Here is an 18,587-nt window from a genome sequence, read left to right as displayed (position 1 = left end):
CTGTCTATCAGTATCAGTAGGTTTAGTACTGTATCAGTATCAGCAGGTTTAGTACTGTATCAGTATCAGTAGGTTTAGTACTGTATCAGTATCAGCAGGTTTAGTACTGTATCAGTATCAGTAGGTTTAGTACTGTATCAGTATCAGCAGGTTTAGTACTGTATCAGTATCAGCAGGTTTAGTACTGTATCAGTATCAGTAGGTTTAGTACTGTATCAGTATCAGTAGGTTTAGTACTGTCTATCAGTATCAGTAGGTTTAGTACTGTATCAGTATCCGCAGGTTTAGTACTGTATCAGTATCAGTATTTATGCATCCCTAAACAGACTCTGTTTGTATTCTTGCCGTGAAATCACAAAAGCACAATTCCAATAAAGATATACCTCAGCTGTTAACGATAGGTTATGTATATAACCTAGTTATATTAGTATTGGCTGAGCGTCCCGCTCTTAGCCTTATGAGATACCTCTGGTACCTAGTGTACCCCATACGAAAACAACTTAATGCACCCACACCTGATGGGGCCCCGCCCCTATGGAGGCGTAGCCTATATAACCATAGCTATGGTCACCAAACGCTCTTCCTCGCCAAATCCCGTTCCAGCAAAGATCCCTCAAAAGGGGACTCAGGGCCGCGCAGAGCGGGACGCTCAGCCAATACTAATATAACTAGGTTATATACATAACCTATCGTTATATATCGTATATGGCTATCGCGTCCCGCTCTTAGCCTTATGAGATATGGGTTAGAGCGGACGCGAGGCCCGACAGATGTACCCCCTGAGGACCCGTAAGCCCACATCAAGGGGTGCGGGGAGCCCTGTCACCCCATCCTTCCTAATGAAGGGGGGTCGCAGTCAACTCCACCTGAATGCGAACAAGAGGGAACCAGAACCCCTTGAACACACCGCACAGGCGGAACCACGTGTGACTCAACACACTGTGGCCCATACCCACACACTCCTGCTACCCTACCAAAGGACGGGAAGCAGGAAAGGCCACAGACCCCAGAACCGCCTGGGAGACAGAACCCCCGGTCATGTCCATGAGGTAAAACCTTACAAGGGGGCCCGGGGAGGACCATGAAGCTGCAGCACAGATGTCCTCCACCGAGGCCCCACCCAGGAGAGCGGCAGAGGCAGCCACCCCACGAGTGGAGTGCGCCCCCACGCCCCCAGGGGGATCCTGCCCAGCCAACGTGTAGCAGAGGGCAATGCCCTCGCACAACCAATGGGACAGGCGTTGTTCGATAGTGCCTTACCGGCATGAGAACCACCGTGACAGACAAAAAGCTGAACGGTGACCCCGAGGTCCTGAGTACGGCTGAGGCAATACCCAAAGCACGGACCGGACATGACAGGTGAAGGCCCGCATCTAACTCACCACCGTGAGGAGGCGGATGAAACGCCTGAACCACAATATCCCTGGAGCGGAAGAACTCCGGATATTTACAGGCACAAAGGCAGGATTAGGCCGCAGAGTGGCACCGCAATCGGAACGAAAGACAGGCACTCTGGTCGTACCAAGAGAGCACAAAGCATACCCACGCGTCAGCGGAGGTGACGGCCAGCAAGAACGCGGTCTTGAACGACAGCTGTTCCAACGGCGCCTGCTCGAGCGGCTTAAACGGGGCCAAGGACAACCGACCGAGGACCAGGTGAAGATCCCAAGTCGGAGCCCAGGAGCGTTGCAACGGCTTAACGCGTCGAGCGCCAAGCAGGAAACGCTTCACAAGAGGGTGGCTGAACAAGACATCCCCTCAAACCCCTCATGATAGGAGGATATAGCTGCTGCATATACCCTCACCGTCGAAGCCGACAGTCTATCAAGGAGAAACTGGAGGTAACTAAGGACAGCATCCAGGGGGCAGGAGGCTGAGTCCCGGCCCCCCGCCTTACACCACACTTGGAACATACGTCATCTGCCCGCGTAAGCGCGACAGTGGAGGGAGCATGCGCATTCCGGATGGTAACACCATCAGGATCAAGAACCTGCGCCCCTCAACGTACCCGTCCCAACAACTGACCTAACAGATGTATGGGGAAGAATCCCAGGCGGCACGGCATCGGTCCCAGACCTGCCTGGCTATGTCCAGACGTAATCCCCACCCGTCAGGATGAGGACCGCCCCGCGACAGTACACCTGCACCCACATTCTCCCTGCCAGGGATGTGGGGAGCCCTCAGGCCGCGCAAATGGAGGACGCCCATAGCCAGCCGCCCGCCGCCTGGTGCAGACAGGGGGAGCGTACTCCTCCCTGTCTGTCGATACACGACACTGACGTCGTATCGTCCGTCCTGATCAACACTATTTGTGGACCAGAAGGACCGCTTTCAACACCAACACATTGAACGTAGCGCAGACCGGGCAGCATGGTTTGCCAGCTGCCCCCTACTGCGTTGGCCCGACGCGTCACCAGCGAGGGAGGCGTCGGTGAAAACGCAACGTGAGAGAGCGCCGTAACCGTCCTAGGACGGAACCTCCCGAGCGTGTTGACAACACGCTCTGAGAGGGATGCCCATAGCCCTCCAACCGTTGACTGGGAAGAGGAGTACTCTACATCCAGTCTACAGCAACCCCAGGCTGGTAGAGACCTGCCTGGTACGAGACCTGACGATCCACCTTGACCGCGAAGGACCAGAACGTCGTCAGGGCAGAACACTCCGTAACCCCTGACGACGCAGAGGCCCCAGTGCGGCCTCCACACACTTGGTGAAGATGCGGGGAGCCAGAGAAAACCGAACGGCAGCCTCTGGTACTCATACGCTAACCCTGCAAAGGAAGCGTAGGTAAGCCCTAGGATGGAAGATCAGAGATGCGCATACGCATCCTACAGGTCTATGGAGGAGAACCAGACCCCCAACTGACAGTGTTCAACAGGTAGGAGATGATCCAAAACATGCTGAACCTTCCCATGGGACAGGTCCAGCCTGGGTCTTACACCCCTCCCTCCCGACTTCTCAGGCAGAGAACACCGGGAGGAGAACGCCACGACGATGGCTTGCTTCGTCCACAGAGATTGGATCTCGTTGACCAGAGCTGTCACTGCTGGAGACCCTGACAATAGGGTCTGTACCAAACATGAAAACGGGTGGGGTTGTGTAAACACAAGTCCCCGCCTCAGCGTTCTCTCCATCCACCTCGACATATGGTACTGCCGTAGTCATATGTGATGACACTCCCAACGCACCCGCCGCCATGTGGCGCAGGTCCGCCAGGAACTGTAGATAGTTGGCCCGGTCCCCCCGCTGTGCGTAGCCAACCCTGGAACCGTGCGAGCAGGGCGTTCCGTGTCGGGACATCTGACCCTGACACCACCCAATCGCACCCAAGGGGGGACCCCGACAGAAAGGGCCGGTTTGATACGGGGGGCTTCCTAGGTGGAAAAAAGCCCCCCCACTGAACACCCCTCCAGAACATGCTGAGGAGTTGTTCTGCAGCCGGACATGCAAGGTGTAAGGACCCCATGGGTTCCTACACACCGTAGCCCTGCAGTGATATTACTACCACCCCAAATCACGCGTGCCTGCGACCACTGCCAATATTTCAGGAGTGGGAGGCACCAACATGATACCTGGCCTGGCGAAGGCGAGGCCGGGGAAGCCCGCACTGTGTGCCTCAAAAGGTTTCGAGCCCCCCTGCTGACGACACTTAAGTTGACAGACGTAACACCAGGCTCAACCAACACAGCTTATGGTGTGGGAGCCGCTTGACAGCACAACATTCTCACGGACAGACCCAGGCTCAGCCATCAACTGGGTGTCAGCCCCTGTCCCCATGAGAAGCGAAAGTGGGGCCGCCCGCGCTTCAACGAAGGCACGCGGCCCGCAGCCAAAGGAAACAATCAGAGCCCACTTTTTCCGCTGGTGTTGGGGAAGGGAGTGATCGGAGAGCGGGCTGCTCGCGGCAGGACGGTGACGGCTTGTTTGTTCAAGCCGAACCCATCCTACATGGCCGATCCCTCGGCCGCCAAGGCTGTCGGCCTTGTGGACACCTGTCGAATCAACACCCAGGATACCTCCGGCGGGGGAAAACATGGCCGCCTGTCGAGGGCCTCGTCATCGCCGCTGACGAGGCCGTGCTCTCTCTTCTTCTGGCTGCGCGGTGTGAGGCGGTGTGGGGCCTAGGACAATACCGCCCGCGCTCCAGCAGAAGACCAAAATCCCCTGCGGAGAGGGGAACCCTGAGCGGTTATAGCTTGCGGCTGGGTCAAAGCTAATAACGTCAACAACCTCGCGCGATGTGTCGACGTCGGCTGGCCCTCAAGGCCCCGCCACCAGACACCATTTTTTTTAATAGAAAAAAACAGCAATTCGAACACAGTTCTAATCGCTGCCAATTCCATACCGTGGCGGTACAGGCTTTAACAGCCCACTCGCCAGGCCGACCCACCCATGGCGTTGGCCGGGCGGGGCACTGTTTCAATATGTCAAAAACAAAGGACTGATGTTAACACGGAGCACCAGTGGTGGTTGCAAACAGCAACCTCCACTGTGGTGTGCACCATGAAAGGGTTAAATGAATAAAAGAACTAAACCACAAAATACTGTAGAATGAGCAAACCCATATACACAACGTTAAGGGGAGGCGGACCAGAACGAACTAGTCCCGCCTTCATTCAAAATATTCACAACAGCACACCAGCCCTAGCTTACCCCATTTACCAAAAAAGGTAAACAAAGCCCCCCCCGCACTACTCCCCCAGTATACCGATTGACCGTCAGTATGAAATGGTTGAGAGGAGAGAAAGCTGTAGCAAAGACAGACATTCTCATAGCAGAGTGACAGAACGAAACAATAGCCCACTACACTACTACAGCCTAGCGTGAGGCGATGTGGGACCCGGATCAACAACCGCCTGCGCACAGACACACAACATGTTTACCATGTCGGCTGGACCCATAGCCCCACTACCCGACGCCAATGTGGATAGGAACTAGCCAGCTGAGCCATAACCCGCCGTTAAGTCCCATCCTGCAGTAATATAGCTCTACTGCTACACCGCCGAGCTCACGCATCGGCCCCAGATGGGGACACCGTTCCACAGACCCCGCCGGAACACAGGTAACGTACCTGGCTAGGGTACCTAGCCACGGCCTACCCTGTTGTTAACCCATTTACCCGTAAAAAAGGTAAATAGGACTCAGCAAAAAAAACCACAACAGCTACCGACTGACCTTCATTGGTGAACCGGGCAAGAGGAGGGAGAAGTGACAACGTCTCACGCGGAGACATTAGAATAGCGTAGCAATTAGCATGTAGCAGTAGTGGTAGCATGTAGCATTAGCGATAGCATGTAGCATAGCATTAGATGTTCAACAGCACGCCCAAGACAGTTTGGAAACCGTTCACTGCAGTGAACGTTCACCAAACCATCCTGCCCCCGGCGCCAACACACAACATGGTTGTGTAACAAAACAAACCAGCATTACTAACACTAATACCCATGCCTGAAGACACAGGGCCTACCTGGGTACAAGCTGGCCCGACAGCCAATCTTGCACAGCTGAACCTTGGTCTGGCTGCCATCAGACGAGGAACATCAACATAGGCCCGTCGTGTCGCTGAAAACATGCTTCGAAGATGCCAGGGGCCAGCAACCTCCGGTAAGCTTTCAACATTATGAATCTTCCCTGACCTTTTCATCCTACTAGTTACATACGGTGCACGCAGCCGTTTATGATGGAACGAATATAGAGGAAGTGCGTTTGGTGACCATAGCTATGGTTATATAGGCTACGCCTCCATAGGGGCGGGGCCCCATCAGGTGTGGGTGCATTAAGTTGTTTTCGTATGGGGTACACTAGGTACCAGAGGTATCTCATAAGGCTAAGAGCGGGACGCGATAGCCATATACGATATATAACATGTCAGATAGGACAGTGCTTGTGTTAACATGTCAGATAGCACAGTGCTTGTGTTAACATGTCAGATATCACAGTGCTTGTGTTAACATGTCAGATAGCACAGTGCTTGTGTTACCATGTCAGATATCACAGTGCTTGTGTTAACATGTCAGATATCACAGTGCTTGTGTTAACATGTCAGATATCACAGTGCTTGTGTTAACATGTCAGATAGCACAGTGCTTGTGTTAACATGTCAGATATCACAGTGCTTGTGTTAACATGTCAGATAGCACAGTGCTTGTGTTAACATGTCAGATAGCACAGTGCTTGTGTTAACATGTCAGATAGCACAGTGCTTGTGTTAACATGTCAGATAGCACAGTGCTTGTGAGGCAGTCATTGTGTTAAAGTTGTGTCCCTGCCTGTAGTGTCTAAACCCCAAGCCTCTGTCCTGTTTGCTGCAGGGGATCCAGAGGAGAATCACGGTGACTCTCATCCATGAGAAGGGTAGTGAGCTGCACTGGAAGGACGTCCGCGAGCTGGTCGTAGGTGAGCTCCTCTTCTACCCCTATGGGGTTCCAGCACAGTCCCACCTCACTGCAGCACCAGACAGACAGACACTGTGCTCCCCTCACTGCAGCACCAGGCAGACAGACACTGTGCTCCCCTCACTGCAGCAGCCCCAGGCAGACAGACACTATGCTCCCCTCACTGCAGCAGCAGGCAGACAGACACTATGCTCCCCTCACTGCAGCACCAGACAGACAGACACTATGCTCCCCTCACTGCAGCAGCCCCAGACAGACAGACACTGTGCTCCCCTCACTGCAGCAGCAGGCAGACAGACACTGTGCTCCCCTCACTGCAGCAGCCCCAGGCAGACAGACACTATGCTCCCCTCACTGCAGCAGCAGGCAGACAGACACTGTGCTCCCCTCACTGCAGCACCAGACAGACAGACACTATGCTCCCCTCACTGCAGCAGCCCCAGACAGACAGACACTGTGCTCCCCTCACTGCAGCAGCCCCAGACAGACAGACACTGTGCTCCCCTCACTGCAGCAGCAGGCAGACAGACACTGTGCTCCCCTCACTGCAGCAGCAGGCAGACAGACACTATGCTCCCCTCACTGCAGCAGCAGGCAGACAGACACTATGCTCCCCTCACTGCAGAAGGACACAGAGCAGAGCAGAGAGGCATAATCTTGCTGAATAATATGTTTTTCATACCCACACAACAAGATCCCTGAGTATAATTATAATAACATATGGTAATGAGTATTGATTATTGCAAAGCCAACTCAGAATACATTCTGTATACTAATAGCCATCAGTGAGCAGCGTAAAAAACACAAAAACAAACAACAACATTCCCAAGTTTACACGTTTCACAATTATTATCAGTCTATTTACCCTAAGTGGAGCCATTTCTTCTCAAGCTGTCTCTCTCTCAGTGAGCAGATTCATAGCTGTTTGGACAAATAATTAATATATTATGCATATGGATTCCACATTAGTGTAAGGGGTGAGCAATGTATCAAATTCATATTAATATTGCAATATGAAAGAATGCAATATCAATGCCGCAAAGGCTGCAGGCTGAGAGTGAGAGCGACCCTATTCATGATATGTACTAATACTGTATGATGTAGACACTCATCATTAGCTGGAGTTACAATGGGAGATATTGCAACAATATATCAACTGAGAGTGTTTCAAAAACTGCTGTAGACTTAACCCTTTCACTACCACACGACAAAGGGTTAACCCTTTCACTACCACACTACAGAAGGTTAACCCTTTATTATCACACTACAGACGGAACCGTCTGTAGTGTGATAATAAAGGGTTAACCTTCTGTAGTGAAAGGGTTAAAACTAGACTTTAGAAATTATATTTCTCAATGATATCTGTCTGAATAATCACAATATAACATGTCCGTACGACGTTGCCGTCTTAGAAGTGACGTCGAGCCGTTCTGTTGCTCTCCGTGTCCCACCAGGCCGCATCAGGAACAAGCCAGAGGTAGACGACACCGCCGCCGACGCCGTCCTGTCGCTCAACATCATCTCTGCCAAAAACATCAAGTCCTCACACAACTCCAACAGGTGGGAGATATAACCTGGAAGAATGTTCAATACAGGAATATTCTCAGGAATATGTTTGTTTTGTTTCTTTACACAGAAAGTGATACGTGATATGTAGTTACAAACACAACATTCTTTGTAAAGACAATAGGTTCCATGTTCTGTGTGGATAGATTGCCAGACAAGAGAAAACACAAGTCCACTCAAGTCACTTCATAGGACTGGAATCAAAGCATACATGTTGTTTTCCGTCTGTGACTATTCACTGTCAAGAAACAGAATGTGTTTCCAATGTATGTTTGATTGATTGAATTGATTGAAATTTTATTAACAGATTGCAGAATGGGTACAATACAGTACAGCTCAATACACACAATTGTTAAGGGGATGCAGACCAGAGAAAGACTTTCGTCTTGTTTACATCAGGGTCCCCCATTTTCAATTCATCAGGACATATATGACATACATGACATACATATAGACAGTACTGCTACATCTATACATTTATGACATACCAGATTTGCAAATACAGTACTGTTTGTGATACAAAAAGAGTCAAGAAAAGGGAGTATATACATTTGACGTAAAAACTGTACATTGGAGGAGGTTGGGTGGGGTTGTGTGGGGGGGGTTGGGTACATTGGGATATTGACAACCATACTGGGTAATTTACATGTTCACTTGAACCGTTGCATGAGCGCCTCCGTTCTCAGCTCAGTTAATGTCTCTCTTGATTTGCCTCATTGTTTCTGTTGGCTGACTCTTTTCTCTCTCTTTTTGTTTCTCTGTGCATCCCTCCTTCCTCCCACCGCCGGCTCGCCTGTCCGCTTGGCTCAGGCTTTCTATTGATAAGGATATTGCTAGGTACCAACACCAAGGGAGCATAAAGATCCTTCTCTGAAAGACCTTTATGGCTCTTTTTAGCCCCATAGATTCATAGATATAAGCCTTCCGCCATTTATGTGTCGCTGTGTTGGTTTTTCTTTTGTGACACTTTACATTATGGTTGCCTTTATTTAGCAGATTTAAAAAAAAATTGGAAATTAAAGACAATTCACATTCCAGTTTAGGAGCCACTGAAGGCAATCCCAAGTGTAAAGGGCTACTTCTGTCTCCTTTGAATAGTACAACGCTATTCAAACTACAGTTGAGTCGTGATCATCCGTGGTACTTTGATTCCAGCACCTCATTTCAGCAATGCGCCTTATACAAGTGTTAAGTCTATGAGCGTGTGTGTGTGTGCGTGCGTGCCAGGGAGCTACCAGCAGTCCAGTCAGTCAGTCAGCAGGTGAGAGCACCCCCTGCTGCAACAGACTGGAACCGTCTAGATGAGTCATCTAAAAAAGGCACTGTTATTGACAGGGATCTCAGAGACTACACAGACACAGATCTACTGAATAATCTGGCATAAAAGAGTGGTACAATTGATCTACCCATTTCATTTATAGATCAGCAAAGTCATTTATTTGATCTTGAACATTCCAATGGGATACTGTTACAGCAATTATGGCATTTAGTCATTTAGTCTGACTGCTTTTATGTTGCCATTTTGTTTCACTAATGTTATGTAGGATAGAACAGTGATATTCATCTTAATGTGTAAAGGGGACATATTATGGAAAATAGGTTTAGCCTAGTCTTTGTATTGATTTGTCGGTCTGACATGGTATTTAGGCGCTGGGGACATATGTACTCCTTGCTGTTTGGCCAGGGTTTGAAGTCTTCTGATTAACAAGCCTAAATAAATCGATATTATTGCCCTTGCTGATATCACAAGCAATAAATTAGCTTTGATGAATCAATTAGCTGGTGTTTGAGCACAGCTTACTGAATGCACTGCCCGGTTTGTAAAGGTGTTTTATTCTCGGGTGGCAGCCAGGCAGGGAAGGAAATGATTAATGAAACACGTTGTGTGTGCTACTGTACACCCTCTTGTTAATTTCGTTTTTGCAAAGACACCTAAATAAAATAAAAAATATTATTTATTTTATTCTCTTTATTCCCTTGCATTAAACACGAGGAAAGAGTGCTGGAAAAAATTATTAAAATTAGATTTTGACAATTTTTTTGTCCAAACCATAACAAGCTCGTTTCCACGGATTCAAGGAAGTTGCTTTTAAAGGGAGGTTCCGTCTCACACGTTGTTTCCCATGAAACCTTATTACATTCTGAAAGGCGTACCGACTAGTTTGACACCTGCTCGTGTTGTGGAGGTCTCACCTCTGTGTGTTTCCTCACACCCTGTCGCCACCAGGGATGAGGGTGACGAGGAGGAACCCAGTCCACATACTGACAGCCCTCTCAAGCTAAATTATGCTCTCTGAGGCCATGTCCACACTAAAACGATTTTGGTCGTTTTAGGCAAAGTATTTGATCGTTTGCACCTTTCTGCCACACTGAACTGCGTTCTGGCAGCCTGAAGACGATACTTTCTGATACCAGCTTCCAGAGTGCACAATTCTGAAGACGCCCCCCCATTGCGCCACCATCTTTACAAGCGATACGCGTCTTCTCCTGAACCGATGACGCGTTGGCCCACCTCTCCCTTACCCCGCATGCGCAAACTCTCAGCCAACATCACAACAACAATGGCATCGTACAGAGTAGTTGCGTTCGTGGTGCAGAAGCTATTGAGCCTGATCGGGCTTTTGCGGCAAAATGTAGACCGAGGCGCACACACGCGGAAACCTTAAAACGAAACAAAAACGTTTTAGTCTGGACAAGGCCTGTGTGTGTGTGTGTGTGTGTGTGTGTGTGTGTGTGCGTGTGTGTGTGTGTGTGTGTGTGTGTGTGTGTGTGTGTGTGTGTGTGTGTCTGTGTGTGTGTGTGTGTGTGTGTGTGTGTGTGTGTGTGTGTGTTCAGATTCAGTTTTATTGTTGCATCATGTCACATTCACATACAAAAAGAGCAAAATTCTTAATCAATCAATAAAATACACAATAGAATACATACGAAAGAAACACAATAAAAACCAGCATAATAATGATTTAAGAAAAAGTGACAGTGCTGAGAGTGGTGATATAAAAAGTGCAACAGTAGAATAAAATGTACATACAGTATTTTAAAATACTTAAATGAGTCCTTGACTGGACCTGGCTCTGAGGCTGCAGTAACGCCTTCCGGAAGGCAGCAGTTGAAACAGACTGTTGTTGGGATGGCTGGGTGGGTGTGTGTGTGTGTGCTTGTTTAGTGACAGTCTCCTTCTATCGAATGACCCAGCTACTTGCTGTACAACCGAACCCTGTTTCCGTTGTGTGAACTTAAATCACAACTACGTAGTATGTGTATGTTCTAGAACCCCACCATAAATAGTGTTTGCGTGATCCTCCTTTGTAATGAATCCTTCCGTTGTTTGACATCCCCTACACTGAGTCACTAACAGCTTCCACGGTTGATGGTACTGCATGTTATTGGGTTGAAAGTAAAGGATTTCTCCCGTGCCCCGTCCAGGACCTTCTACCGCTTTGAGGCCGTGTGGGACAGCTCCCTGCACAACTCTCTCCTGCTCAACCGAGTCACTCCGTATGGAGAGAAGATCTTCATGACCCTGTCCGCTTACTTGGAGGTCAGTGACCGGTCCACCATTTTCGTTCCATTTAGTACTGACTCTCTCTGTTGAGGCCTTGTACTGTTGTGGGTGTCAACATGGCTGACGCGGTTCACTGTGTTTCTCCGCTCGACAGCTCGACCACTGCATCCAGCCCGCCATTATTACCAAAGACATATGCATGGTCTTCTACTCCCGAGATGCCAAGATCTCCCCTCCTCGTTCCCTCAGGAACCTCTTCGGGAGCGGATACTCCAAGACCCCTGACTGGTGAGGCAACTCTTTTCAAATTATGAACTAAATGTACATGTGAATGTAAATGTACACTCTATAATCATATTCAGACAGCAGTCAGACTTCCACAAAATAGCACTACTGTCTGTCTGCCATCTTATGTCAGACAGTGGCTCAGGAGGTAGAACATTTGTCTGGTAATCGTAAGGTTCCCGGTTCGATTCCCATTCCTCCCGGTCAGCGTGTTGAAGTGTCCTTGAGCAAGACACTTGACCCCTAATTGCTCCTGATGAGCAGGTTTGCACCTTGCATGGTTGCCTCCCCTGTCGTGTGTGAGTGAATGGGTGAATGTGAGGAAGGAAATTGTAAAGTGCTTTGGATAAAAGCGCTACTGTATATAAATGCTCCATTTACCATTTACCTCCATATGACTTTCAAACGGGATCTTGATGGATGGAACTGTAATTAAACCTCTTGTTCTCCTTTTCAGCAACCGAGTTACTGGCATCTATGAGCTCAGCTTGTGCAAGATGTCAGACACTGGGAGCCCAGGTAAGCAAATCTAGATCTACTATATTTACAAGGTAAAAAAAAACAAGAGAAATAAATAGAAAAGTGACTGGACTACCTTCCTTGCGGGGCCTCCATGCTAACTGTCCAAACCCCCCCACCCCCACTCCCTCCTAATAGACAGTCTCCTCCCCACCGTATGTATATTTCTCTCTCACCCGTCCACCCCCTCCTACAGTCTCCTCCCCATCATATGTATATACCGGTATTCTCTGTTAGGATCTATGGGTAACAGTACTGTATATTTGCATATCGTATATGTCACAAATGTAACAGTACTATATACCTGTATGTCCCTATGCCATAAATGTCATGATGTCATGTATGTTGTGTATGTCATAAATGTCACTATGAATTGAAAATCGGGGACCCTGATGTAAACAAGACAAACGTCTTTCTCTGGTCTGCATCCCCTTAACAATTGTGTGTATTTAGCCGTACTGTATTGTACCCATTCTGCAATCTGTTAAATAAAGTTTTCATTCATTCATTCATTCATTCAACTTTGTGTTTGTCCCGTGTAGGCATGCAGCGGAGGAGGAGGAAGATCCTGGACACGTCGGTGGCCTACGTGCGCGGAGAGGAGAACCTGGCTGGCTGGAGGCCCAGAGGAGACAGCCTCATCCTGGAGCACCAGTGGGAGCTGGAGAAGATGGAACAGCTACATGAGGTGGGTCCTGGGGGTGTTCACACCGAGACGTGATCTGTCCACTTTCAACTCTGCTAATTCTAGTATTGAAAGGCTTTCGCAATCAGAGTTGTGCTATCAGACCTATTAACTCATTCAGCGCCAAACCCGAGTAAAGTCGGGTTATCTCGCCAACCGTTGAGCGCCAGAAACCCGAGTATACTCTGGTTTTGATCCTTTGATCCTCGTTCTATACGGTCAGCCGGAGCCCTCTAGGTGTCTCTGATTCAACTGCTTACGTTGGAATTGCAATGACGATCGAATCTCACCAGGTGGCCGTATCGCCTACCTTTTGAACTGGGAACTGGGGATATCACTTGTCTTGTGATCCACTCCAGCTGTTTCCGCCTAGGAGTGGATCACAACATAGCAATCGGTGGAAGATTTGGTGCCTCAGAGCTATTATTTCCCCTATGGTAGCCATGCCCAATATACACGAGTAATTGCGATCGACTGGGATTTATTAATTTTGGAGTACTTTCTGACTGAGGTAAGGTCTATCTTGGGTAACCTGCTTGTATTGTTTTTACGTAAAACATGCTTCTGTACCGATCAGTGTTGTAGTTTACCGGGCGATCACGGTTTTGTGTTAAAACGACATGGTATATACCTTTTTTGATTTGGGAGTATTTGGGGCTTCAGGCGATCAACCAGAACGGTTTGGGCTTATTGCATATAACGTGTCATATCTTGCGATCTATGGAAAAAGACTGGATTCTTTTGGAAATGGGTCGATGTTTAGCGTGTAGCGTGTAACAAACTACAGTGTGTAGAAATGAACTGATTACCAGTAGTCAGTAATGGACTGAACAATGCCTGTAAAATGAGCCATACTATTGTCTCCATAGCTGTATAATACAGAACACACGATGGGTCTGCAAACATCGCTAAAATGGTCATTAATGCTGGCGCCAGACAGTGCAGATGGTGAAAGCTGGTGGCCGTCAAAGAGTTAATGACTGATTGAGAAGTGCCTGAATTCTTTATTATCAGCAAACCAAACTGTTTAAATTTTTTATTGGTTGACTTGAAAGTGAATTGACCCCAATCCTGGTGTAAATCTTTAAAAGGGGACAATCCCCTGTTATGGTGATTTGAAAACTCATTCATAGAAAGGTAACCATCTCTGTGTCTCTCTCTCTCTCTCTCTCTCTCTCTCTCTCTCTCTCTCTCTCTCTCTCTCTCTCTCTCTCTCTCTCTCTCTCTCTCTCTCTCTCTCTCTCTCTCTCTCTCGCTGTGTTCATCCAGGTGGAAAAGACCCGCCACCTGCTCCTGCTGAGGGAGAAACTGGGAGAGACGGCCCCGCCGGAGGGAACAGCCCCCACCACCAAGTCCTTGAGCGAGCCCCTGTCCCCCAGCATGAGTTCGGGCTCCCTCTCCACCTCCACCTCCATCTCCTCCCAGATCTCCAGCACCACCTTCGAGAGCGCCATCACGCCCAGCGAGAGCAGCGGCTACGACTCGGCCGACATCGAGAGCCTGGTGGATCGCGAGAAGGAGCTGGCCACCAAGGTGAGAGGAAGTTATGTTGTAGAGGGTGGAGGGCTCTTACAGGGTTACCGTGACGTTTGGAATTTTAGCCTGTTTTAGCTTGCTTCCATTTATATCTGTTAAATGTCACTGTTTGATTGCTAAAAAAGGCAGACACACTGTGACATGGAAAAATAATGTCACCCTGTCCCTTTAATGGTGGTATGTATGTACTCTGCAGCTTTGGTGGGACACACACCTTACTGTTTATGGAGACATTGTATTCTTTCCAAACAATGAACGTTAGTGCTGACTAAGCCGTCTGTTGTTCCAGTGCCTGCGCCTCCTGACCCACACCTTCAACAGCGAATACAACCAGCTGTGCAACAGCATCAGCGACTGCAAGGTAAAACCAACCGCTAAAAAACAACCTTTTTGTCCACATTGTCTTTTTTTCTTTTTTTGCTGTGACCAGCAGCTCTATACAATACGTGTGTGGTGATTTGGTTGGACGGTCGGTTGGTCTGTCCACAATATTCCCCACCCTCTAGCAGCCAAGGCTTTTGCCCCAGGAGGCTGAAATTTTGCATGAAGGTCAAGTGTGTGTGTGCGTGTGTGGGTGTGTGGGTGTGTGAAGGTATTCATGACAATTGGCTAAAAGGGATCACAAAAAGGTGCCTAAGGGGGCTTTCTCATTAGGAGCGGGTGCTCCGCTCCGTCCTCGTTCCGTCCTTGAGTGCGAACTTCCCCCCTCCCTCTCCCCCCTCTGGTTTGTGTACACACTGCAGTCTTGGTTCGCTCCGGGGTTTTGTTTACGGTTTGCGTTTTGAGCGTGTAAGCTGCCGTAGGCGATGATGTCACACTTGAACGTCAACATAATTCAACACAGTTGAACACACGGTGATGGAAACTGGATGCCCGATATAAAGAACGAATAACCAATAAATATGAAGTTATCTTTGAAACCTCTGTTGTCGAGCCTTGTCAATATAACCCACCCCCTTTTCTCACGAATGGAACTGGTGTTTTCCAGGGGTTAGCAGCTAACGCTAGTTAGCTTAGCCTAGTTATTGGATAGTTAGCAGCTAACGTTAGCCCATTGCTCGCGTCAATTATATTGCATGTCATTGAAGGTCCGCGCTGGTCTGTGTCTAATGAAATTACAATTGCATGTCATTGAAGGTCCGCGCTGGTCTGTGTCTATAATGAAATTAGAGGAAAGCTCTGCGCTAAAGCAAGCCTCATCTCAGCCGCGATGTGACAACATACTCTATGTTATATAAAAATGATCTCTCGGTCTACTTGAAAATCAGCCTGCAATCTACCGGTCGATCACGGCCGACTGGTTGGGCACCGCTGGTCTATAGAAATAAATGCATTAGAACAAGAAACCAATGTATAGACATAGCAATGGCAAAGATATTGCCAGGCCTAATGCGAGCCAGGGAAGTCTTGGGCTTGTAACGTGGCTTCATCTCGAAGTTTTCATCCACTGAGCCGTGAGGCTCAACATGCTTGTTTGGTTGAGGTCTGAACTCGCCAAATTGCCCATAAATATCATTTTTGTGGGTATTGTCCAGTTGCTGTATGTTTTTATCTGCCCAAAATGCAAGCAAGCATGAAAGCATTACAGTAAGCTTGCTCACCACACCCCGCTCCGTCGTCGGGGACGCTGGTTCACACCCGAGACCACCTATTCCAGCGGTCCAGGTTTGGAGCGAATCAGCGTCCCCAGGGACGGGGGGAGCGTTCTCACCACGCGATATTTTGGTGAGATCGCGCTCTGATTCGACCCCGGATGGCTAGTGTGAAAGCCCCCTAACTCTCAAATGGATTCACAGACTTGCATAAGATTTTGTGGAAAGGTTGGTCAAAGGACAGCTGATTAACTGTTCATGCAAATTGGCAAAAAATGGGGAGTGGCCTATAAAAAAAAGGCTCATAACTTTTAAAGGAAAGTTTGATCCTGGGGCAAGGACACCCATAGATGAACGCACGTATGCTTTGCGCTTGTTCCTTCATAAGATGTGTGCTTTGGAAAGAGAAGCCAGTGTTTGAATGCCTCTCTCTCTCTCTCTTTCTCTCTTTCCACCCTAGCTGTCAGACATATCTCCAATGGGCAGAGACCCTTCAGTGACTAGCTTCAGCAGTGCCACACTCACCCCATCCTCCACCTGTCCCTCGCTGGCTGAATCCCGCTGTAGCTCTGTGGACCAGAAGTAAGGCCCTCATCCGGTCCATACAAACCACCTCTCTGTGATAACTCTCATTACAAACCACCTCTCTGTGATAACTCTCATTACAAACCACCTCTCTGTGATAACTCTCATTACAAACCACCTCTCTGTGATAACTCTCATTACAAACCACCTCTCTGTGATAACTCTTATTACAAACCACCTCTCTGTGATAACTCTCATTACAAACCACCTCTCTGTGATAACTCTCATTACAAACCACCTCTCTGTGATACTCTCATTACAAATCACCTCTCTGTGATAACTCATTACAAACCACCTCTCTGTGATCACTGATAACTCTCATTACAAACCACCTCTCTGTGATAACTCATTACAAACCACCTCTCTGTGATAACTCTCATTACAAACCACCCCTCTGTGATAACTCTCATTACAAACCACCTCTCTGTGATCACTGATAACTCTCATTACAAACCACCTCTCTGTGATAACTCTCATTACAAACCACCTCTCTGTGATAACTCTCATTACAAACCACCTCTCTGTGATCACTGATAACTCTCATTACAAACCACCTCTCTGTGATAACTCTCATTACAAACCACCTCTCTGTGATAACTCTCATTACAAACCACCCCTCTGTGATAACTCTCATTATCTCATTACTGTAATTGACCCTGACGACGTGAAAGTTAAACAATAAAGTTCTATCTTTTAAATATATTAAATATATATATATATTATACATATTAAAAGCTAGACCCAGTGTAGTCACACAACTGTACGTTCTAATAATTCCAAGCTACTCACAGCTACGCTGGTAATGCGGTGACTTTATGCACTCTCTTTCCAGGACCCCAGAGAATAACTCTCGTGCCTCCAGCCCGTCGTGTTCAGACTATGAGAACTTCCCCATGGTGCCCACCCTGGAGACCTCCTACCTGGCACGAGCTGGCAAGAACGAGTTCCTCAACCTGGTGCCCGACATCGAGGAGATGAGGCCAGGGTGAGGCCTGCCATCTTTTGTTCTTCTTAGAGTCTTAACCCTTTCACTACCACACTACAGAAGTTTAACCTTTCACTACCACACTACAGACGGTTAACCTTTCACTACCACACTACAGACGGTTAACCTTTCACTACCACACTACAGACGGTTAACCTTTCACTACCACACTACAGACGGTTGTGGCAGTGAAAGGGTTAACCTTCTGTATTGTCGCAGTGAAAGGGTCAACCATTTGGTAGTGTGGTGGTGAAAGGGTTAACTACCACTAAATGTCTTAGATGCACACTGCGGTCAATGTGATACAAAGATAGGTAAATCCATTTTGCTAGTCCATCCAGAGTTATGGGCGAATTGAATTGGACTGCTCAACTTGACTGATTTCAACTGGAAGTAACCTGAATCGATCTGATAAAAATTAACACGGCACGCACTCAGGTTTTTAAATGGGTTTTTATTGGCTAAAGAAATAATTTCTCTCTCTCTCTCTCTCTCTCTCTCTCTCTCTCTCTCTCTCTCTCTCTCTCTCTCTCTCTCTCTCTCTGTCTCTCTGTTTTCCTTCCTCCATCAGCTCGGTGGTGTCCAAGAAGGGCTTCCTGTGCTTCATGGAGCCTCGCTCCAACTCGTGGGTGAAGCACTTTGTGGTGGTGCGTCGGCCCTACGTCTTCATCTACAACAACGACAAGGACCCCGTGGAGAGGGGGGTGCTCAATCTGTCCACGGCACAGGTGGAGTACAGCGAGGACCAGCAGGCCATGCTCAAGGTAGGCATCTGGCTGATGATGCTCCGCTTACAACTAGGGCACCGATCCGATATTGATATCGGATATCGGCCCCGATATGACTAAAATACCTGGACCGGGTATCGGAAAAAAATAATAATAATATCGGATTTTCTTCTATTTTTTATTTTTTTATAATAATATAATATAATAAT

General features: G+C 48.2%; 1 protein-coding gene across 1 annotated transcript in view; it reads left to right on the top strand.

Moving 5' to 3' along the window:
* The window catches only part of kif1b (kinesin family member 1B), a 142,304-nt gene that overhangs the window by 119,815 nt on the left and 3,902 nt on the right, over positions 1-18,587 (top strand). Inside the window, exons 36-46 of the mRNA XM_084334128.1 lie at positions 6,312-6,396; positions 7,850-7,955; positions 11,385-11,499; positions 11,618-11,751; positions 12,206-12,267; positions 12,810-12,955; positions 14,222-14,485; positions 14,778-14,849; positions 16,541-16,662; positions 17,498-17,650; positions 18,222-18,414. Of these exons, the coding sequence (XP_084190254.1) occupies positions 6,312-6,396; positions 7,850-7,955; positions 11,385-11,499; positions 11,618-11,751; positions 12,206-12,267; positions 12,810-12,955; positions 14,222-14,485; positions 14,778-14,849; positions 16,541-16,662; positions 17,498-17,650; positions 18,222-18,414 (1,452 nt within the window). The remainder of the gene's footprint in view (positions 1-6,311; positions 6,397-7,849; positions 7,956-11,384; positions 11,500-11,617; positions 11,752-12,205; positions 12,268-12,809; positions 12,956-14,221; positions 14,486-14,777; positions 14,850-16,540; positions 16,663-17,497; positions 17,651-18,221; positions 18,415-18,587) is intronic.

Source organism: Notolepis coatsorum (genome assembly GCF_963971535.1).
Source record: "Notolepis coatsorum genome assembly, chromosome: 17".
Taxonomy (NCBI): Eukaryota; Metazoa; Chordata; class Actinopteri; order Aulopiformes; family Paralepididae; genus Notolepis; species Notolepis coatsorum.
Note: the sequence above shows the minus strand (reverse complement) of the source record. Positions and strands in the feature narration are given on the sequence as shown.